The sequence below is a fragment of the Lepeophtheirus salmonis genome, chromosome 12 (genome assembly GCF_016086655.4).
Source record: "Lepeophtheirus salmonis chromosome 12, UVic_Lsal_1.4, whole genome shotgun sequence".
Lineage (NCBI taxonomy): Eukaryota > Metazoa > Arthropoda > Copepoda > Siphonostomatoida > Caligidae > Lepeophtheirus > Lepeophtheirus salmonis.
The window spans coordinates 2,278,212-2,302,974 of NC_052142.2; the positions used below are offsets into that span (position 1 = coordinate 2,278,212).

A 24,763-nucleotide genomic window follows, 5' to 3' on the forward strand; every position below is an offset into this window, starting at 1 on the left:
TTTGGATAACATAAATCTTAAAATATCTTATTAATCCTTAATTTTATCGAGAAACCGCGATCCAACTTAGTTTCTAAGTTGGCTCGAAGGACCATGTGAGTGTTTGAGCCTTTCTCAAGAATCGACGATTGTTTAAATAAGGGGACTGTATAACTTACTCTATAATAAAACATAAAATAATGATAACACACTTCTATATGGTTTGACTAGTATATTTCGAATGAACAATATAAAAAAACTCTCAGCTTTTGGAGGGAAAATGCACGTGAATATAATCATGGGTGCCAATAGCTGATTATATAGCCAGATAGACAAATGGCTCAGATTCCAACAAACGTAGACGGGATTTTGATTTACGGAAGATACCTGAGAAGAATTAGTAAAGTTTATGACTTATTAGACCCGAAGAGGGTCTCTGAGTAAAGATGAATTGGAAGAGACTATCTTGTTTCCATGGGAATGTTGATAATTAATTATAGGTATATTATGGCAGAATTATCTTACCAGAGCCCTCATTATGATATTTATTTTTATTAATGTCAGTTGAAATAAAGGTAATACTGAGGAAATGGAAATTTCTATTTGGAAGACTTGGAGGCTGCAGATGAGAAATATAGGACTCTTCTAAAGACTTTGAACCTACCAGAAATATGAAGGGGAATAATTATTGAATCTATCGTAAACATAAATAATGGATGTAACTTTACTGGACCATTTCAAATTATCATTAGGAGTACTTTCCTTAATGAACTGTATAAAAACTGCAATAAAATTTTTATCAGATTAAACATTCAGCTGCATAAAATTTTAATACGATAGAACATTAATCTGGTCAAAAATTAATACGATAGAACATAAATTTACTATAAAATTTAATATGATAAAACATTCATAATTATCTTGGTTTAACATATTGAGATCCGTGAATGGACTATTGGGCAAAAATATTTTTGCCGAAAGACAATTTACCCAAGAAAAATTTGCAAAAAATAATTTACCGAAGAAAAATTTACAAAACTGACATTTTTACCGAAGTACAACTTTAAAAACTGGCATTTAAGCAAAGGACTATTTGGCCGGAAAAATATATCTAATATATTGATGTATACGATTGCATATTTTAACTTAATTTCAAAAGAAAAGAGTCGATTCCTTCCTTGGGTGGAAAATCCTGTCCAATATGAGTAGTCCATCATGGTTAAAGATATTGTAATTAATAACGGATAATTAAGTGATTAGCACTCCTTCCATTGGAACCAATATTGTGTTTGTTTCCTTTACTTTTCTTTTCTTTTATTATATATTATATTGGTAATAGATATTATATCAGTTTAAAAGAATCTTGCCATTTTTTCCGCTGCCATTATTTCCCTTCCATTTTTTCCTGACACCTCTTAAAACTATTGAGAAGATATATCGAGCTCAATGTTCAGGGAATTGATAAGATAATTTTTGAAATACCAATGTCATTTATTTTACTTGGTGTACCTTATAAAATAGGAAATCTCCTTAAAAATATAAAACATTATATAATGCTATTGTTTATGGTAAACCTTATTTGGGAATTAAATTGTAAATGGACATGCCAATAAATACTAAAAAAATACGGGTATTTTCATTTCCTAAACTGCCAGGTATGAAACATTTTCAATTAAAATATCTAGAGTATATTTTAATGTTTACGATAAGGCAAGTGTCATCACTTTGTATAATCAATATGACTCTTTTTTACACAAAAACAATAAGGAAGATTTTGAGGAAATTTTATAAAATGCCAACGAGTAGTACTTTCCAACCTAAAAGAAAAGTTAAAAGCATATTTTTCAATGAAAGCCTAGATTACTTTAAGTAATCGAACAAGGAATTTAAAAGAAATTCTTATTGTCTTAATTTTTTCAACCATCTTTGTTTGAAAAAAGTCATAAAATATATGTACCTTTAGCTACCCATAGCCGTTTTCAAAGTATTTTATTATAGGGTAATCAACTTTGTCAAACGATCTTAGCTTATAATCCCCTTTTCAAAGGCTATTCTTATGACAAGATGATCCATTACAGCGATGAACTTTTCAAGTAAAGATAATTTTTTCAACGCCAAGAATTTTCAAAGAATTACATTCATGTAATGCTAAATTTAATCAATGATAAAGTGCTGCTCTTAGTTCTTTAAAATTTGAATAAAAAATTGTGAGAAAATTTGAGAAAATGACACATATCTTAACTTATAAGATCAATGCAAATTAGTGAGAAGAGTTATTTAGTTGGTCCAGAGTTATAATTAAATGAATATATATAAATTCAAAGATTTGATTGAAAGTAGAGCTTATAAATGATAAGTTTTTACATGCAATAGTACCAGATGTGTCTACAGATGATTTGCATTTATTTATTTCAAAATAGCTTACTTTTAGAAAGATGCTAAGGGTCCCGAAATATGTTAATGCAGATAAAAAAGATACATAACAGTACCAGTTACAAAAATAAGTTATGACTAAATCAAGGATAATTATGGTCATTGTGAGATTCCTCTATGTGCTGCTAGAATAAAAACCGAATAGAAGAATCATTGTGCAAATTTAAATAACTTGTAAGGAAAATTGAAAAAGGTATTCGATTCAGAAAAATGCCTGCATGAATATATTTTTCAAGCAAAGGATGAAGGAAATTATCCAATGTTTTTGGATAAGACATACATTTTATGGCCAGATGACGTATTTCAACAGAAAATAATACAGTTTTAATATCAATTCTGTGAGATAAATAAGCTTATACTAGAGAATAAGATGTCCAACAAATGAGAGGGAGAAAGATGATTATTTCTAAATTTTTTTAAGAATATAAAAATATAAGTCAATAATTAAGTATTTCTGTGTAGATGATCCCAGGAAAAAAACCTAAGATGATTCATAACCTAGCTAAAATAATGAAAATATAATATGATTCAAAAGGGATAAATACTTTTCAAGACTGGGACATCATCATTTGTGCCTCATGATATTCTGAAACATCATGAACTTTAGCAGCATTGTGAGAGTTTTAATCTCTCTCCAGCACAAACTGTTTCACTAACAATAAAAATTGTAGATAAAACAAGATTTCATGTTCCAATAGCTCTACGATCAGGTTGCTGGCTAAAAAAACATTTAACTTAAACGGAAATCAATTGACAATTTGAATATTTCTTAATTTTTATTGTCCACTCGGATAGAAAAACGATACCTTCATCGAAATAAAAAAACAATTGATATATTAGATTCCTAGTACTTATTTCAGAAGATAAATATTTCAAATTTTTTGGGGTACCTTTTGTACACTCTCAAAGCCTTGAAGAAACACTTTTGGCATTTGACAGAAGAACTCGTTCCATTGACAATTTTATAAAATGATGTGGCAGTAACAGAAAAACAGACAATAATAGCTAATATATTTACATACTGAAATCTTATTTATCCCAACAAAAATTGTACAGATACAGTACAGATTTAGGTAAGTTCTTGGTTCTTGTTTTCAGCTTTGGAATAGTAGGAAATGAATTTCTTTAAATGCTTGTTTATAAGGGGAACAATAAAATTTATCTTTCAAGTACCTAATGACTCGGTGTTATTCAAAAAATGCTGTTATTGTAACATAATAATAATTCACAAGTATTTATATATAATATTTTATACAATTATTACATAATTTTCGAAAGCAATAACTCTTCACAATAAATGTAAATAAACTACAAAATCTTACAAGTTTGTTTATAATTCGTAAGTGCTGACACACCAAGGTAAAACAAAGTTTGTCCATCGACTTAGTAAAAATCAATTTTGTATTTATTACTCTTAAATAAAACAATTATTCATTAAGTTAGTAAGATTCCTTTGAACCCTCCTAAAGTATTAAAAATTTGTTTATGGTAATTGTATGTATCTATTACAACTGCAACGTAAATTCAAAAATGCACTCCACATAGTCCATATCATACCCCACACACTATAAAATGATTCTGCTATTCTTTAGAAATGTAATAGTAGTATATTTAAATAATAGTTTTAATTTTTTCCGAAATGTTATTCCGTGGATTAATTAATAATTATTATTTATAATTAATACTGTTTATGCAAGAAAAAATACTTTTAACGTATTAATTAAACTATGACGTAGAGATTTCTATCATACCTTGATAAAAGAGCTTTATTAATGGAGCTTAGAGGGTCTAATTTAAATGCAATTCCCTGGAAAGAAATTATAAAAATCTCTAGACATAGCTTAATCAATACTTACATCATCTCACATCAACCAAAGCAGCTGGAGAAGCACAACAGAATGTCTACTTAAACTAAAACAAGTAGCATTTAACCAGCAAGTTTTTTCTGTCATTAGTTCTATGGACAATAATAAGAGATATTGGACAAAAAAGGTAGGCAATGTGCAAACTTAATCCTAAACGTACCATTAGTACTATAGTAGAATTATTCAATCAGATTACGGAAATGGACCGGGCTCTGTTAGAATTGGAGACTATCCGACAGAAAGATAATGCAAGTCTCAACGCCTTCTATATGCCCAGCACAATACATGGGAGCAATCCTACAAAAGTGTACCCCTCTGATAAATTCCTTACTTAGTGGTATGCAGAACCGTATACTTCACAAGAATGGAAGTAAGGAAATTGCCAACGCTAATGACAGCCAGTCAAGTATGTAATCTCGTTTTCTTATGAAGGGGAGCATAGTGAAAGATAAACTTAACTATTAGAAAAGAATGGGAGCTCATAGTCGTGAGATAATCGAGGGCATACGTCTCAAAAATCAACAAGAGCTTTTAGCATTGCATCACTGAAGAGAAGGTCGCAATGAACTAATGTAAATTAATGAAATACAATCACGATCAGATCCTTCAAGGCAACTATCACGACAGACATCTTACTCCCGACACCAGACTAATAAAGGAAGTATCTGTCAAATAAATAGGAAGGCTAATAATTCAGCAGAAGAGTGTAGAACGATAATCAATCTACGGCACAAGGAAACTAAAAAACGAGATTCTACGTCAACGAATATACAACTATAACATGCTCGGAAACATCAGCCACAACTACACTGAGCCACGACGAGAACGAAGAAAAGCTCTACAAAACTCACTAGGGGGGCAATCCCCCCCCCTTTCCTTGTGAAAACAACCCCACCAGATAGCACATCAGAAGTTGATGTGTCGGAAGACAAGAAGAGAGAGAATAAAGTTCCAACAACGACACTAACATGTTCCTTATTTGATCTTATGAACAAGCACTAGAACAACAACCCATTTACATATCGTGCACACTGGATTCAATACGTTCCTGAGGAATGGGGGACACAGAAAATAAAGATTTAGACGCTATGGATGAAGAGACTTTGTTAAAAACATTGATAAATCGAATCTTGACGTCCGTAACGACAGTGGTATTTTGAGCAGGCAACTATAAACTCAAAATAATGGGACGCTAATAGAAGAACGTAGATGGTGTAACAAAACTGGTTCTAGGAAGATTGGCCCTGAATATTTTTCCTTTTACGAATTCGCTTTGTACGTTTTCGTCTTGTAATACTTTTCGTTTGAGACGTTCTCGCCTTGAGACATTTTCGCCCCATAACGCTTTCATCTTGAACTATTGTATCTTGTAATACTTTTTTTTCTTTGATAATAATAGAGGGAATTTTTTTTCTTAGGTATATAGGGTTGTTAGGTGAATTTATTACCGTTGTATTGTAAAATTCACTTCCTTAAAATTTATATAGTAACGACAATCTTTTTTTTAATAGCTCATAGCAATAAATATATTTATTTGGGGCTCAGACATAGGCTCAAAAAAAGAAATAAAAATAACGATTGCTACGTTTTAAACTATAGGATTACAAAATATTCACGAATTTTCGATATAATGAGCTAATAGCTTAAATTAAGGAAATAATAAATTTTAGATATCTCCTAAATATTCCTACTTAACTTTTCAATTAATTCAGATAGAATTGTAAAAGTCCTCGTTATAGCTATTCTCTAACTAACAGAAGGATTTCATTGACACAGGGTATATGTTCTTGGAGATTTCATGTGATCATACCAATTCAAATAAAATTTCATATGTGTATCAAATGATTCTTTAGACAAATCATCTTGAAATACAATATGGCCTTTGGTCGAAACTCCCATAAAATTGAGAACTGTTTACATACTATCTTTCTCCTATGTATTGAGAGTTGAATATAAATAAACTGGAACCAATAAAGTATTCTGAATCACACTTCTCCATATACTCATTACATTTACTCATTAGGTCAGTAAAGTGTATGTGATCGTTAGTATCCAAAAATGTTCACTAAGCAACAATTTGTATTTCTTCAAAATGGGAATTGATGATTTTATTCTTCTGTATCTCTTGAAGAAATAAACTTTAATGTGAGATAATATTGTCCGACACAAGTTTATAAAGGAAGATTAATCGACTAATTGCACGATTTGCTGAAGTTCCTTAGAATTTCATGGTCGCCAATATTCCATGTACTATCCTAGGCATGGACTCTCTGAGTTTTTATGAGTTTTAAATAGACTAAAATAATAATTATAGTTATTTTTATTTAAGTAAATTATTTTCCAACTTTAAACCTAAAAACTGTGAAGACCTCCTAATCTTATGAAATTATCAAAGCTTGACAACTCTAAAGCTCAATGGGCTCTTGCATCTACTTATCAACCACTAAAAGAATGCTATATTTCGAATATTATAATTTTCTTCCATTCGTTAGGATCCAAAATCATCCCAGTAATAGGAAGATGGTTAATTGCCACTTATAATCAAAAAACACGCATAAGATATAAATACACAAGATTGTCCGATAATTTACTTCGGAGGTCCAGGAAGTGAAGGTCAGATGAAGGGTCGAAGTGAGCACAGCCAAATCTAATATTATGATAACTGATAAGTTAGTGAAGTATATTAATACATTTTAAATAAATATATCATATTCACAAATACATGTAGACTTTCATGTAAGAGGTCCTCATCTCGATCTATAACTCTAGTAACTCTTGATGTAAATAGAGAATTTAATATCTCTTCATGGCATTTTGATGAAGAAATGGACTGCCATATGAATGCTAATCATTTTTTGCATTAGCATTCTGTAAATCTTCCCGGTGCATTGAAACCTACGTATTATAATTAAGGTTTGAAGAATTGTGAATACAACCCTATATAACTAAGAAGAAATATCATTCCTTTTATTATTATCCAAGGCAAAAAAGTTTCAAGGCAAAAACGTTGCAGGAAAAACAGTACAAGGCTAAAACGTTTCAAAGTTCAAGTGTCACAAGACGAAAATTTCTCAAGGCAAGAATGTCTTAAGGCAAAAGCGTTGACCTGTAAAAGGCGTTATAAGGCTCAAACGTTCAAGGCGAATACATAAAAGTCAAAAATGTTCAACACGAACAGAACTATGGTTTATACATCTCATTGTAAGAAATTTGTAATACCCTTTTATAATATCTTGTAGATCTCTTATAAAAATGAACTTTTTTTATTTCTCTACAAGATAAAGTAATTGCAATCTTAGTTTTGCCAATAAGTGGAATTAACAACATTTTTTTAAGATAAAATAATGTAAAGCTTATCGTTTACGTCACATCACATTATGGAAAGTAAATAACATCTTAATCAAATAATTATTTCCACATTATAGTACTGGTATGAAATTAGGCATGGACCCAAGAATTCAAGTCTTATTAAGGATAATTTAACAACTATGAGAGGAACTGGGAGTAATTAAGAGGGAAACTCAAAGTAAAAAACCTCACACGAATCCTTAGAACGACTACATCAGGATTTTAAACGATCAATACATGATTTACTTATACAATAAGGATTACCTGGTAGCCAATTACATTTATGCTTACCAGGAGCTCTCGCTCATGCACGATTTATGGTAATCCTACGACTTCGATATTCTCCATTCTTTTTACAATCAGGGGCACACACTGTTGTACCCACTTTACTTGTATTCAAACGCTAAAGGTACTCTAAGAACGACTTTTAAGCTTGTCAAATCAATATCTGACATATAGGGGACAACATCTGGGAAGTCATCTAAAGAACAAAGATGCATACAACAGGAATGTGAAAGACAAAAAGCTATTAATTGGTTGTATGATTTATTTATGGGTTCATGAAACTACTGAGAATCGAAAATTTGCTACATATTTCTACAGACCTTCATTATTCAAAACATTTATTCCTAGACTTCATATAAAACAAAAAATCAATACGGGTACATATAAAAGTAACTTTAACTTTTAGTGCCCTCGCAATAATTTGACAGATTAGGTATCCTACTTCAGTCTGTACGGAAAGTGTTCTAGGGATGTTGCATTGTTCAGCCAGCTCCCAATATCAGAGTTTAGATATATCTAGTGAAACTAATTAAATGAATATGCCATACAACGTGATAAGAAAAGCAAAGATACTGTGTACGACGACAACGTTGATAAAGCTTAAAAGCCAATAACTCGAGAAAGTAGAAGTAACTATAATAACTATATTACAGCTTATCATAATGCCTAGCCAGGAAAAAATGCCTACCTAAAACACACATACCCAATGAACAAATTAAACTCATTTTAAATAGCAAAGCAGATGGTAAAGACAAAATTCCACTTCAACATGAAAATGTTGATAAAAAAGTGATGTACAAATGAGTCCATCAAAATTATAATTCATTCCTTCTTCTATAGTGGAAGAGTTAAAAGTTAAAATTGAGACAAGATCTAAATATTCTTTTATTATCAGCTTACGCCCTAACTACAAAACTTTAAAAAAACTTAGAGCCATTGAAATCCCTACCATACTTCGAACCAGATGGTCAAATATCAACATACCTGACAATAATTCGGATCAGTCACAAATTTATATCTGGACATCGTCGATGAAGTTGAGAAACTAATACATGTCACTATAAACTACACAATTAGGAATGTAAGAGCCTATATTCAACAGAAAATTATGATATAATTAAACACTATTGCTAACGAGACAAAACAATATTTCGATTAGTTAAAAGAAATATGAAGATTCAACGGGATGAAAAGACCCAAACGATAAATTTTAGAACGAATTGGTATGCTTGGAGGATGCAAATAAAAAGTGTAGTAGATGGAATCTTTGGGCATGGAAGAAACTAGCATTACAAAATTAGAGATGCTCGAAAATGTAAAAGGACTCGACGAAAAAGTAAATTGTCTTCAGATTTCTTTAAGACTACTAGCAACTATAAAAAAAAACAACTATCGAATGAAAAAAATCAGAACACGGAGTGGAGCGCACGATGATCATTCTGGAGTTTAAATATATTAATGTAAATAATAATTTTTTAGTTGGCAACAAAAAAAATTACAGTATGCACTATATTATTGATTTCATATGTTTGTTTTCTTCTTCCAAAATTTTCCTTTCTATTTTTAAAGTGGACAAAAAGCTATTCGCTCTTAGCACAAAATTAAAGATGTGAAAATTTGTCGAAATCCTTGAGAGTATAAATTGAAAAACGAAAGTGTATATTGGTAACCTGTAAGATATTTTTATTAATTATTACTTCATGTTTGCGAGTAATGGCGGAGAAGGAAAGTCATGAGTAAACTTTACTACCCCTCTGCAAAAGACTTAACAAATATTTTTTTTAAAGCTCTTTCTTACCATAATCTTTCATCTTTTTAGAAGATAAATTTCATATCTTTTTTTGATTAAGCACTCCCTTAGATTATGGCTTCCTTTTCAGAAATCGATTTTACATCCCTACGTGATATAATTAGATTTTTTTAATGGATTATTTTTTTTTTTTTCCCTAATCTCTATTTTTTTTTTTTTTTAATTTAGTTTGATTTTTTTTTTTTTTTTTTTTTTGGAAAATAAATTTCAAATCTTCTTATTTTGATATTTTTTTAATTACATGGCGACCCTTAAAATACTCATCTCAAGGAACACATAAATCCCCTGTACTGTTAATGTTAGTAAGCAAAGAAAAGATAAGCAGTATTCTGACGTCTTGCAAATTACATGCTTTAATTTTATTAACTCGTTAACAAAGATAATATATTTAATTTAATTCATATGTATTATCTTAATGAGATTTATTATAAAGAACGTTGTCCTAATCTCTAAAAATGAAGTCAAAACACTTCTAACTTAATACGAGTCGTAAGCTGCTACCAAATCGAAAACATATCTAGTTACTGTAATACTATAGAATTAATTTCTATACTTAATTATTTCACAATCATGTATTTCTAAATGAGGATATATTTTCCTTATAGTAGTAATATCAAAATAACAATAAAGCTACTTACATGTAAAATATTTCCTGTTATTTCAACAGAAGAATTATCATTTAGGACGACTAACGCGGCATCACCTGAGTTTAACCTTGCCATAGTAAGTTGATGTAATCCTGATGTATGACCAATGGCTTCAGCTCCGTAAAAAATTTCAAGTTTCAATCTTTTTTCGGGGAATAACGACAAAGATTTCATATTTTCTAGAGGAAAATCAACCAAATACAAATGAAATTTTTTTTTTTTTGATATTTCTTGACCACTGAGCCGAACCTTATGGGATAAGTTTAAGTTACCATATTTCTTACATTTAAAGTTAAAGGGGGGTTTACCTCATAGTTAAATGTACACGTTGAGTCAACATGTATCCATCCAACTCCAGTGATGATTGTACTGTTTCCCATAAGTAAAATCGGTATTCCATCTTCTTGTGCATCTGTTTTTAAATGGCGAAAAAGTCTTCCTCTTAAATCATATTTGTTATTGGTAGTACCAACATTGACATAAAGATCTTCTTGGTATAAATGTACAATATCTTCTGCCGGAAGAGATAACGTTCCATTAGCCCAGCCATCTTTATAATTCGGCAATAAGTCAGCAACTATTTTAAGTAATCTACGAGATTTACGACCATTATCTATTTGTATCGATTTCACTTGTCCGACCAGACGGTTTATTCTAAATTAAAATATTAAGATAATAATAAATAATAATAAGTAATTCCATAAAAATTCATCTCCCTATTTTGAAAATTATTCTGTATCATTAGTAAAAAATCGGTATAGTTTATAGCTATATCTGTCACTAGATATGTCATCTACCAAAGTTATCACATTATTGTTATGACATTTTATTAGGTGTGATTTTTACGCTCACCGCAACTTAGGCAATATTCTCATTCTTAAACATGAGTTATAAGAATTTGAAATAAAGCTCTGATCTTTTGGCCAACATTAAAAAACAAAGAAGTTCCGATTTAAAAAAGTTACATACAACCTAATAAAAGTTGACATATATGAATATAAATATACTGTAGTTTTCGTTTAAAATCTTTAATACATTGTCCAGGCAGCATATATCAAGTTAAAACGTGATTATCGTCCTTATCAAAGATCCTTTTTTTAAATACTAATGACAAATGTCTCTCAGGGTAAAAACTGTTTAGATAAAGTGACGTAGCTTAATGGACAAGGCTCTCAAAAGAAATAATTTTCTTGAACTCAATGTGTATAGGTTCTATACTCAGTCACTTCTAGAGAAGAAAATATACAATATGAATGTAGACTTCAAAGACAATTCCTAGGTGAGATGAAGTAATTGTAGTACTATAATCCTTAATTACACTTAATCAGTGCAACTCTATGTGACCAAGTAAAGGAATATTATAAAAAATGTTTGATAAAATTAGGGAGTGGTCGTTGACACTACGATGAGTGTATGTAAATTCATACATCGAGCCTTTAGTTCTAAGAAAGGAAGAAAAAAGGTATTGCCCTCAGATTAACAAATCATTAGTGTTTCTCTTCATCATTCATAAGCAAAAACAATCACTTTGATCTTCTCTTCTCAAAAAGTAAATAATAATGTTAACAGCTTAGAAAATAAAAGATAATATTCCAGTTGTGAACAATAACAAAACTTGCACACTACAAACTGCCTTGGTTTACAACCCTAGCTATAAGTTGGATTAATAGTAAAATTGAAGATAGACAGATATAATTCCTGTCTTTGTTCTTGTTAGATACAGAGGCATATCTGAATTTATTTCCTTCCTCTCATAGCTACTTGCAGCTCATTCGATAAAACGTCATATCAGTTAATCTGTTTTCCTCCGCAAGATTGTACAAATTGCCAGGATTATCATGTAATTTTTAAGTTTCTTTAAAATTTACTGAAGTCTTTAGAATTTACAACTATAATTAGAGTTGTAAAAACTATGACATAAACCACTGATAGACTTTTTGTAGTTGACCCTCTAAGAAGAGGTACTATCCTTCATTCAGTTAGAGTAAAAATGAGCATTTGTTGGCGAGCCATACACTTTAGTCCTTTTTATACTCGGAGTAGAATTCAAGACTCTGAAGTAATTCCTGTCTATGTTTTTGCAAAATAAGGAGTAGAATTTTGTTGATTTCCTTCCTCGCCCTCTCATAGCTACATGCAGATTAGCTAATGGAACTTCATGAGATCTAATCTGTTCTTCTCACAAACATTCTTCAAATTGTCCGGGTTACCACTTAAATTTTCAGTTACTTTTTTTTTTACTTGCATACTATAAGTCCGTATTATTTATATTGTACGAAGCTGTTAAATATTGCCACAAAACTTCAGAAAATGAATAATTATTACACTGTTAAAAAACTTGGTAAAATTATTATCTTAATATATTTCTTAAGACAAAAATTCCCGAAGTAATTTTATCAATTCTTAACTATTCTTCCTATCTGTATAAAAAGTATTTACGCTACAGGAGACTTCAAGTTTCGACTCCATAAGTGACTACCACAAAATATCTGAAATATGTAACTAGTACTTAAGTTCACATAAGATGATTTTATAAATATTTGAACCAATAAGAGCACTCGATGTCACAGATTTGAATGAAATTAAAACTAATGTTAGATATATTTCTTATTATGTAAATTTTAAAATTTCAGGGCTTTTTTTATCCACAGGACAAGAAATCTTTTTTTTAACGCGAATTGAAACAGTCTCCACTAGAGTAAAATTTATTTATCTATACTATTAGTCGATATATGAATATTGACAAAATTGTGGTGAGCGTAAATTTAAAAAAAGTATAAGTTGGTTACAGCATATTGAATACCCTTATCAATTTTAAGTCTTTATTTTGAAAATTCTAACGTGTCGACGAGCAAGGACCAGAATAGTCTGTATTGATCTCTGTCACAGATATGGTGTCTCTCAAAATTATTTTTTATGACATTCTCTCAGATAAGGTTCTTACGCTAACATAAATTTAGCCAATATTCATATCCTTAACTATTGTGATGTCATCACTGATGATTATAATGATTGTATGAGGTTGTTGAATACAATAAAAATAGATTCCAGAGAGTTAAGAATTTTGCAATCATTAATAATATAATCTTGGTTAAATTATAATACTAATAAATTTTCTTTTTAAAAAATTACCAACCAAATTTTTCAAGTATGTTATATTTATATCTGTTCTTTCTAATAGTATCAAAAAATAATTTTTACACTCATTGAAACTGTTACTATTAGCATATTTTAAAATGGTATAGAAGATGGGAATGAAATTCACGTTTTGAATTCAATATGTTTAAAATTTAAATATCGTAACTATTGTATAGTTAGATTGATTGAGGTCAAAATTTGTTTGATTATATAGAATAATTTCGGTATAAAATCTTAGTAAAATTGGAACTTGCACAGAGGTTAATGTTAAGCAAAAACTCGGGCTGAGTTTCAGATGTTCATAAATTTTACCGTGGGACAAATTATGCAATGAATTTTAAGCTTAAGCTAATTAGATATATATAAAACAGTAATTTGATTTTCATGTAAATATGTGACATTGTGTGCAAGATTCTTTTTTTATAATACTCTATAAGTCAACTTTTGTTACATTTTATTAAATAACTTCAGAATAAAGTATTTTCATAAGAGGCTTTGAGATTAATGTTGGGCAGAAAAATGAATTTTATAAGCAATTATGCTTATTGGGAGAATTGTGGGCATTTAAAAAAGAAACCGAAACTCAACATAGTAACCCTTCTAGTACGTGTGAGGACGAGTAAAATAAAACAGTATATGCTGAATGTAATAAGTTTGATCTTGTATTTATTTCTGTTCTTTAAATTGATTTATATAATTCCTTTTATAGTAATTCTTTATGTATATATATTACTTTAAAATCCTCCTGTCTTAATAATAAAAGGGTTCATTTCATAAAGATAAACAAAGGGAGGAAGACAATATTTGATGATGTAGCTTGTTCGCTACACCTCACAATTTGAAAAATGTTTCTAGAGGAGAGTAGCTTAGCTGTTATGGCATTTAGTTAGATCACCTACAATCCAGATAAATATGATAAGAGTTGCACGCCACCTTGTGTCCGCCTTATAATCACTACAATTGGGCCCTTAAACAACTTAAATTCATTATATTGAAAGTAGATAAAACCTAATGAAATCATCATTAAATGATAAAATTATTTATTAAAATACCACAATATAATACGTTCGTTTTAATTAAAATTACATAATATTACGAGTACGACAAAAGAATACACTACTTTTTTTCTTACACATAGGTATAGTCAATAAATATTAAAACTAACATTTACAAAAAATGTTTGCTTGCAATTATAAATGACCAAAAATATTAATTAAATCATTATTTTATGCCTATATGGAATTACTTTTTCCATTCAATATTTATTCTTATGGACTTCCAATTTTAAATTAGATTCCACATTTTTTTTATTTTTAAATTTCTGTTACTTTATAAACTTTTTGTTATGAACTTAATTTAATACCTCTAAAAGTGGTAAAACCCCTGAGGAGTCCCACAAGGAGCATACTCAGAACGGTTAAAATATTACTGGAACCCCAATCTCAACAGACACATGAATAATGTTGTAAGTTTGAAAGTTGTGGAGCAAGAAAGCTTTCTTGAAGAAGAAAATATACCTCCCATATCTATAAAATAACCCGAATCTTTAGTTTCAACAAATATAATAAAAGACCATAATCGAAAACAGATTTAATCGAACACTGTAGAACAAACTGGGTATGTTGAACTAAATAAAATCTCTCTTAACATAAAAATAATATCCCGAAGTACCTCATTATCAATATCTACCGATAATATCCTCCCTTCAAGAGCAATATCCAGATCAAATCCAAAGAGGCCGTTAACAAATGTTTTTTCAGTATCAAATGGAAACCCACACCCAAAAAAACTATAAAAAATAGCACTGACTTTGTCTATTTCATTAAATGGCAATTCTTAACCAATGATAAACCGAAAGTATGATCTTTTTAGACTTTTAAGGAGCCTAGCCTTTCCTGACATAGTAATGTTAAGTGACAAAAGATGTTTACTTGATGGTCATTTCTCGATTCTCAAGTGTTACGAATCATATACGTCATATAATTAGTCTAATTTATACCCAAAGCGAGGCGTTTCTTTACTTATTAAATCTAGCCTGAATCCAAAGGTTATTTTTCGATGTCAGGATGGAAATATCCTCAAAGCGAGTTGCAGATATTATAACACTGATTCTGATATAATAGGATTATACGGTCCTTATAAAGACGTTCCCCATTTTTATAGGGTCAAACTAATGTCAATCATTTCAAAGAGATCTACTATCATTGGAGATGATTTTAATATTAAGTTGCAAATAAGAAGACCTCCTCTGTAAATTATCATCCACTTACTACTAAAATATTGAAGTCAATGTTGTCTTCTTAATGCTTTTACGATGTCGGGAGCTTGAAGAACAATTACACACATACTTTCTTTTTACAAAGGACAAAAATTTAAGACAAATATCTTCGCTCATTGACTTATTTTATATCAAAAGATTTTTGGAGGAATCAATAGTCTCTTATAATGTAAATCTGATCATAAGACCATCCAAATTAAAATGAACCCATGTGCAAAGGAACTGAGGATTAAAGATATTTAGAAAATTAACTCAACACTTTCAAATGTCCTCGAGATATACGACAAAATAATTGATATTATTGAAAGAACAAGATACTCCCTAACTCCAAATGTACAAATATTCCCTTAGTCGAAATAATCTTTTTAAAAATAAAAAGTTTATTACAAATAAAGTGAGATATGAAGGCTGAAAAAATCTTATAGGATCTGGCTAAGCTTGAGAACATCTCAACGAATGAATCAAGTCCAATGGAAAAAGGTAGAAGACTGACCAACTGTTTGACTGATTGTTTAGGAATGCAGATTTTCTTTATAGGACTAAACTGAAGATTGATTCCATTAAAGAATTATCCAATGTTCCACTTCAATTTGTAGAAGTGGAAAAAAAAGAACAACAGAAAAAATCATTCACTTTTCACTCCAAGCGGCGAAATTTCTGATAACCAAAAAAATATTTGCAAAGCAATGGAGAAATAATACTCTCATTTTTATAGCTGTTTTGACTGCACTGACGCAAAAACGTGTGCAAGATGCTGCAAAAGTAAAAATTACTTCTGAGAAGAATGGAGATGCACATCAGAGAGTATTCTAGGACTATCAGAAAAAGAAAACATCTCGTGTGAACAACATATTATAGAAGATAAGATAAACACAGCTATAATCAAAAATGCTCAAGCCAATAAATCCCCAGGTCCTCTAGTTTCACCTTACTTTCTTATAAAAGTACGCAAATCTTTTAGCTCCTATTTTATTCCAATTTTATGAAAGAGTTATCTCCCTGGCCTAATTTCCGGAATTTTCATTGAATGGGCGCCTTATTCTTATTCTGAAGCAAAATATGGATCCAAGATACTTAAAGAATTTACGGTACGGTACTTCTGGCAATGCAAAACTCTATATACCAATTTTTTTCATAAGTTTTACCAAACTGACTCAGCAAAGTTTTAAAGTCAATAACACATCCGACACATTATGGTTTTATGAAGGACAAATTAATGGACAACATCCCTTTTACTTTACAAAACATTTTTAGAATCTACAAAAAAATGTTTCCTTTATGGCAGTTTATTTACCGAGACTACCGCCACCCTGTCTCATCTTTCAAACTCAATACCTGTGACAGAGCTCGAGATTGGAACACAAATATAGTCTCAAAGGTAATACATTTATTACGGGTAACACGGGTGTTTTGGATATCGTTTACTCTTTCGAGAGATCTCATAGATGGGAATTCCCCACCAGGGGCTCCATTTTCGAGATAGGGGGTCCAACTAGGGAGTTGACTACGCAGCGGAAACAGTTTGTTCGCACAAGCTAATAAATAAAATGGAGTTGGGAAGGTACAAATCAGCTTTTGGGAACTTTGTAACAGTTCCGAGACCGGTAGTACCATTACACCTTAATTATCTTTTCTAACCCCATCTACTCTTCAAAAGTTAAATTTAACTTTTGAAGTGGGAGCCTGTTAGCAATTATTTAGCAAGAAAAATAAATGTACTACCCTATGAGGAAGTGCATTGGTGTTATTGACAATTATTTACTATGTTCAGCGGAGAAATAGATAAAACATCGGATACTCTCCGGTACTCTCGAAGTGAGAGCAAAGTATTTCACTGGCTATCAACGTGAATGTTATTTTTGGCAGATGAAGGATGAAACAAGCTACCATTTTCTATTCGCATGTGCAACCTTTAAGCCATTGTATATAGAGATTGGGAGCCTTTTAAACGAAAATTTCAACTTTTTATCGCCCAAAACAAGACTATTACATAGCAATTTACAATAGAAAAGAAGAAAATATTATTAACACTGTCATCTCCCAGGCCCAACAAGCTTTATACGCGAAGAAAAGCTCTTCAACTACGGATACATCCGGTCTTTTATCGATAGTGATACTTCATATCCAAGTTTTAAAAAAGATAATTTAATTTTTTATCTATTACCTTTTCTCAATAAACAATCTCTTTACTTGAACATTTCTCAAAAACACTTTTACATCTTTTAGTGATTTAGTTAGATGTTTGAGTTTTTTTATTTTTGTTATCATATTTATGTTAAATTATTAACTATTTATTGAAATAGAAACGCCTTGTGGCCAAGAAAAAAAATCTTCTGTTAGAGGAGTAAATGGAATTATATTTATATTCTAGTCCTCAATTTTTATTAATTTTCACTGTTAGTTATAGAAAATGAAGTATACCTTGTAATTAAAAAATGAGAATGCAAAAAAAGTAAAAGATTTGCTTTATATATACGAAACATTCAAAATAATTGCTTAGTTTTTCGTCTTTTTCTTCTTCTATTCATACAAAAAACATTCGTTGACAAACCATATAACATATTTGCACCATCAACAACAAAAAAAAAGCTGGGAGTATTTTTCTCAAAAGTGAGCCTATAATTTTTTAAATGTAATTATCTTATATTTATAATAATAATTTATTTTAGGAATTATTACATTCGGAGGCACCGCAAATTGTACTTAAAATAGATTCAATTTGAATCATATATCTAATAAAGACTTTCATCTATACTATTAATATTTTGAGGAATCACAACCTAGCCCACAAATTATACAGGGTGCGTGGACAAAATATGCCGCATTTTACAGACGATATTACTCCATAAGCTGATGTCTAATCCATTTGTTTTTGGTGGTCATAGGTTTCAGTTATTGTTTACCACTTGCAGCGATAGCATCATATTAAGTGCCCAAGAAAAGTCATTATGTTCAATGAGAGAGATCGTAGGTGCGCTGCTATTCAGATTATGCTTAGTGATCACATGAAGTTAAGCAATGCTGACATCGCTGGCCTTCTGCAATGCCAGTTATAATGGTCAGAAGTCTCAGGAAGCAGCTGGAGGAGTCATTGGACCAGATGGACGTTGTTGACGGGAGGAAGAAGGAGGAGAAGAGCACCAGGGTTGTCCGGGACGTAACCTTCATCAACAAGGTCAGGGACATCTTTGACGAGGGCCCCAGCGTTCCATGAGAGACATAGCGAGATACCTGGGCGTGGCCGAGTGGACCGTGAGGGCTTTTGTGAAGGAGGACTTAAGGTGCAAGTCCTATAGGCATCAGACAGCCCAACTTCTGACTGAAAAGACTCAAGGATTACAGCTGCTCAAAAGCTTCAGGCTGCTGAACATCTTGAATACCCCAAAGTCGCCGAACATGCTCTTGTTCTTCTCTGATTTTTTTTCTTCTTTTGAGATCGTACCCTTCTGCTCTTGGCCTCCCTCATCACCGGATTTGAACCCGTAGGACACTTTGTTTTGTCCTACGTGGAGAATATGACCAACCGCTCCTTACATAATACCAAGCAGTCTCTCATCACCTGCATCACGGATAAATTCAGTGAGATGAAGCAGCGCAGATCCAAAATGCCTGTTCTCGGTTTCGTAGCTGCATTGAGCGGGTTTTGGCCGCAGACGGCGACTACATTGAATAGATAGCTGCTCTATATCCTAATAAAGATATTCGGTTTTATTTTATCAAGAGATATTATAAAAGAAGCTTGTAGTTTTTTGTTTTTTTAAGCGGCAGATTTTGTCCACGCGCCCTGTAAAATGAATTGAATATTATTTTAGCTCCCAAAGAATCCCAAAGCAACTTTATTTTTATGAACTTATCATACTAAGCAAATCGATTTTATAAGGAAAAAGATGATACTAAAATAATAATCTTTGATCATTGATCTAAAAGTGAACTAATCAACTTGAAGACGTATAATTTCGTAAGAATATCAAGCTGGTGACATTATTTGTCCATTTTTATTCATCAATTAAGAATGACTTGTATTTATTTGCCATGAGAATGACTCTGAAATGTTTTACGTAAACAATAGCCGGTCTAGTAAGTGAACGAATTAATTTCAGTTAAGTCAGGAAAGTTAATAAAAATAAATTTAAGATCCTCAATCTTTGCTTCATTGTGAAAATTTTCGATTATTTTGGATTCCTATAGTGTTACTAAAAAGGGAGAATTATCTTTCTCATATCTTGCCCCGTGTTTTTTATGTAGAAATTGTGATAAGGTAACAATTTTCAAGGCATTTTAAGCCCCATAGGCGAAGTTACTGGATTTTTATATTTTACTAGGGAAATATATTCTCAACAAAGTATTGAAAAAATCTCGCTTCAAATACTAAAGAAAAACCTGCTTTAGATAATAAAAATTTGGACACCTCAACCTAGGACATGTTATTAAATCTCGTGTCATTTTTTACTAGCTTCTAAGTACATACATTTTTGTTTCTAATTCATATAGAACTCACTAATTTCCAAAATTCTTACAAAAACAACAACTAGGGAATCAAATTTTTCTATGTTGGTCTTGACCAACTTGCTCATAGAACCATGCAACCGTTAAATAAGATTCGGGATAATCAAATTTATCCAACAAAAATCTTATTGTACTTCCAGTTGTATGACTGAGAAGGTCTGAAGCAAAACAAACTTTCATCTTTTCAAAATTTCCAAGATTAATACTTTTAGGAAAAAGACGAGGCTGGAGTTTGAGATTCCGATCTCTTTGGAATAATATTAAATCTTTGAAAGGCTGTAACGATATCGACGATTAGGGGAGTTTATACGTAGAGACTATGTTTGCTGCAAGTGTGAAATCTTGGCCCTTAGTAAGATGGCCATGCAAGTTTATTAGGAGATGAGGAACAACTCCAAAAATGAAAAGATCCTTCAATGAAAAGACAAAATTAGGAATATAATTCATGATTAGTTCCTACTGTTTCAAACTCATAACTCCTTATAATTTCCTTGATTACAAGGGCTTACATATGATGTCATGTAGGTGACTACGAACCCGAACCTATGAGCAGCAATTGCATTTTTCTTTAAAGCCAGGGCGACATCTTTTTTTATTGAAACTTGTAAGAAAAAAAAAAAAAAAAAAAATAGTAGGCAACGACCAAGTTCAAACGAGTTTTTACTCCAACTGAGGCAAAGACAAGAGCACGTGTGGCAACTCATAATTTGACAGCTTAAGTGTATCATAACATCCAACTACTTGGTCACCTACATCATATTAGAGATTTGATTTAATTGAAATTTTTTGCATCACAATACCCTAACACTTGTTCCTATATTCCATATTTTGGGTCTTCAGTTGGAGCAGGGGTATTTCAGTATGAATAATTCCTTGTTCAAAATTAATGCGCTTTAGGTTTTGCTGAAGAGTCCGATTGTGTCAAAGTGGGTAACCATGACTAATTAACCTTCAATTGTTACTTGTCCAAAGGCTAACCTCAATTGGAAAGATTTCCTAATTGTCTTATCTGACCATGACTTCACTTATGATGTCTGACTCAATAGATTTCTCTGGTCTGATTTGAAAATATTTATAACGGAATTTTTTTAGATAGAAATATTTATCTTCGTACTTACGGACCCTAGTATCTTTTTGATGATTTTTTTTTCTTCAGCTCAACAATTTTTTCCCCTTCGAAGTTCTAGTTGAATTTAAAGTGGCTTCTACACTTTTTAATTCTTGTAAAAGCTCTATATTAATATATGTAATAAAATAATCGTTACAATTAACATAATATAGTACAGAAATTCATAGTCCTACCTTGATATTTTTTAATATGAATATATTACTGAGGATATGCTAGAAAAACTTTCATCAGATTTTGTATGGAAGGGCATTTCCATTATATCCTCCAATGGAAAGCTCTATTAGGGATAAGCAGCACAATATAGATGATCTTGGCAATATTTCCACACATTATTTGGCTCTAAGTACAGAAAAATAACCATATTTACATTTTTTTAAGCAATAAGAAATCCTACTTTGCTGTTGTTCAAGATCAAAATGTTCCTCCTCAATTATTAATAAATTTTCTTGAGGGAGAAGAAACCCTTGGTTATTATCTGTTCCAAAATCTTCAAAATGAGGAGCAGTACTATATAAATAATCATGAGAACCTAATTTTACGTTGCTTATCTCTAATAACCGAAAAAGTATTATGAATACAATTTTCTTAAGTTAATTCATCTTCTCCTCCCTCATCTGATTTTCTAGAATTATGTGCTTCCCTTCACACAATAGGTTTCATGTGACTGAATAGGTTTGGAATTGCCCCCAAAACATAGCTGTATTATTCGCTTGGTGTGGTCCAATTTTTGGAATTAGTTTATCTCGATGTGCTTCAAGCACAACCGTGAATGAGAGGAACGCTTCCAATTGGCCATCTTTATTCGTAGTATCCATTTTTTAAATTTTTTTTTGGATACTCTTATCTTTTGCAAAGGAAAAAACCTAGAATCTTTGTTTCCAGGCTTGCTCGAGCATTTAACAGCACTACAAGAGGGCATTTCTAGCCAAATTTCGGTATTCTAGGTGGATTTATTGGGAAAATTACTTTGTCTTCGAAGTTAATAATATTTGGATAAGGCCACAAATTTATTTCAGCTGATGTGAAGCAGTTTACGTAGTGTCTTAAATTTTCTTATAGGGCTATGCTACGCACAAATCATCAAATGCAGGTTTGGTATATATCAATGATAACTTTTAAGTAGTAGAATATTAAGTCCATTCAGAAAATAAATAATAATAACAGCATCTTAGGGGAAAAAAATTCACTCTTCATTATGTCAACACCAAAAAAATAGGCCAGCTTTTTTGGTCTGATATTCATCACTACTCATAAGTAAAGAAGGGATCAACGTAAAGAAAAAACGAAGTTTTGCGATTAACAAAGGAAACGAGGTTGTTGAGTGTGATATATTTCCTTTTTTATTATTATTTATAGATCGCCGTGCTGTTAAATTCTTCCCTGAAATAAGGATTCCCACCTATCTTTACTGTAAATTGTTTTAAAAATACATAATAAAATAAATATATATGAATTGAAATATAGTTGTAATATTTTCCCGGTAATAATACTATTTTAAATATAAAAGATTCTCCTCTTTATAGCAGTAATTCGTTTCCCCAAAAATCCTATTTACAAAGAGTTGATATTCACAAGGGTCTTCATTCAATATTACCATATGTCTCGCTCTTCCCTTCTCCTTGCACTCTTACAAAACTCACCTTTCTACTCATAACCAAGGTTGTTCCCTTATCGGTCTAGCGGTTCCAGTTCTTGAACCACTAGAACCGACACTGCAATATATTGCTTATTGTTCTTCTTTTGCTTTTTTTCCTATATAGAGTATATAAATATAATGCAATATATTTAATAAAAAGTTAATTAGATTTAATCAATAAGTCAATTTTCCGATTTTTTTAATATTTTGTGTACAACTGAAGTATTTTACAATGTTTTTTTTACGTCACCAGAATGATTCAGTTTTATCAGAGCTCCAAATAGTTACGGGATTCTTATGGATCTAGATAAGTTGTTTTAGGCACCAGACGTTGTAAATAAAAAAGGGTAAAAATGGTGCAGATTATGAATCCAGGTACCCTACTAAGCTCATGGGGCCTATAATATTACAACTATAATATTCCTTAAGCCAGAGTTCCCCAACCCTTACCATGCCAAGGCCCTCTACACCAATACGTTTTTAGTTGAGACCCCCTTTATACAAAACATGTGTACTGTGTATCTGTAGACTGAAAGCAATCCTCAAATTTCCATCTTCCTGTCCCTCCCCCACCTCTTCTCATTAGCCCCACTTTGAAAACAATTATTTAAAGCAACCTTAGCTTTCGGGGTCACTACTTGAACTTGAAACACTACGGACTCTGCTTATGAGGTAGCTTTGGCCCTGTTTGTATCTAATATCATTTCCTGGGTTCTAATTTTCTAGCAAAGACCCATGTTTTAAGTTCTTGTTGCCAAATTGAGGCAATAAAACTGAACCCAGACCGAAACCGTTGAGTTGAAAGAACTGAGACAGGGACCGATAGAACCGCTGAACCTGAACTGGGGACAAACTTGCTATGTCATGCTATGGATCATATTAATCCCACTGAAAAATTTAAAATTTAGTATTAATCAAATAATATTTCTATCTGACATAATCTCTAACTTATTTTAAACCTACGATATAAGGACCAAAATTCTTCATCTATTTTTCTAATTTTTTATGGAATTACCCTATGATTAACTTACTTTATTTTGTATGTTATTTTTCCATCATGTGTGATATACATCCAAACTACTCCTCTTCCAGTTATGTTAGGTAGCGAGAAAGAATTTTTTGGTATTTGTTTTTCCTCTTTGTAATTATAATGATCGAAAGTATATTCATCTTTATTATCAACCGGTGTTAACGAGGTATCAAAATAATCACATGATAACCTAGGGACCAAATAATTTGAAATAACTTTCGCTGGATTGGATTTAGATTTAATAGATAATAACATGCTACCACGACCTAAGGCTTCACACATTGAGGAGTCAAATGTAGTTTTAAAGTCGATTGTGATAATATCCTGTAAGTTAAAGATAATTATTTCTGAAAAAATAATATATAGTATTTTCTTACATTTGCAGTTAGCTTTACGTCTATATAATGTGTAAAAACTTCGGCATTAAGATCTTTAGAATTTTGAAATGCTATTTGTAATGGCAAATTATTCTTTCCAATTTGGCTTCTAACGAATAATCCACTTATAAGAAGCATAGTATGCACTCGTCCTGTACCAGTAACTTGGGGGGTAATAGAAATAATAGCCGTGCCGGTACCTACTCCACCTAAAATTTATATAAATATTTAAATTCACATATCTATCTATATTTGTAGTTCTCAAATGGGATTTGGTTGTAGCTTGTACGTTTCACAACGTT

At 31.2% G+C, this 24,763-nt stretch overlaps 1 protein-coding gene and 1 long non-coding RNA gene across 10 annotated transcripts in view; both read right to left on the reverse strand.

Moving 5' to 3' along the window:
- The window catches only part of LOC121127119 (dorsal-ventral patterning protein Sog), a 148,965-nt gene that overhangs the window by 42,004 nt on the left and 82,198 nt on the right, over positions 1 to 24,763 (reverse strand). For all 9 annotated transcript variants that reach the window (XR_011782288.1, XM_071891836.1, XM_071891837.1 and 6 more), the window contains 4 exons: positions 24,462 to 24,670; positions 24,086 to 24,408; positions 10,676 to 11,021; positions 10,359 to 10,616 (listed from right to left, as the gene is read on the reverse strand). Coding sequence is in view for 8 of the 9 variants with exons in the window: in XM_071891836.1 (XP_071747937.1) it covers positions 10,359 to 10,616; positions 10,676 to 11,021; positions 24,086 to 24,408; positions 24,462 to 24,670 (1,136 nt within the window). In the remaining variant the exon portion in view is untranslated. The remainder of the gene's footprint in view (positions 1 to 10,358; positions 10,617 to 10,675; positions 11,022 to 24,085; positions 24,409 to 24,461; positions 24,671 to 24,763) is intronic.
- Positions 1,282 to 10,352, reverse strand: LOC139906647 (uncharacterized). The gene is made up of 2 exons (XR_011782293.1): positions 9,709 to 10,352; positions 1,282 to 9,580 (listed from the first exon to the last, which is right to left on the reverse strand). It is a non-coding gene; the product is annotated as an uncharacterized lncRNA (long non-coding RNA).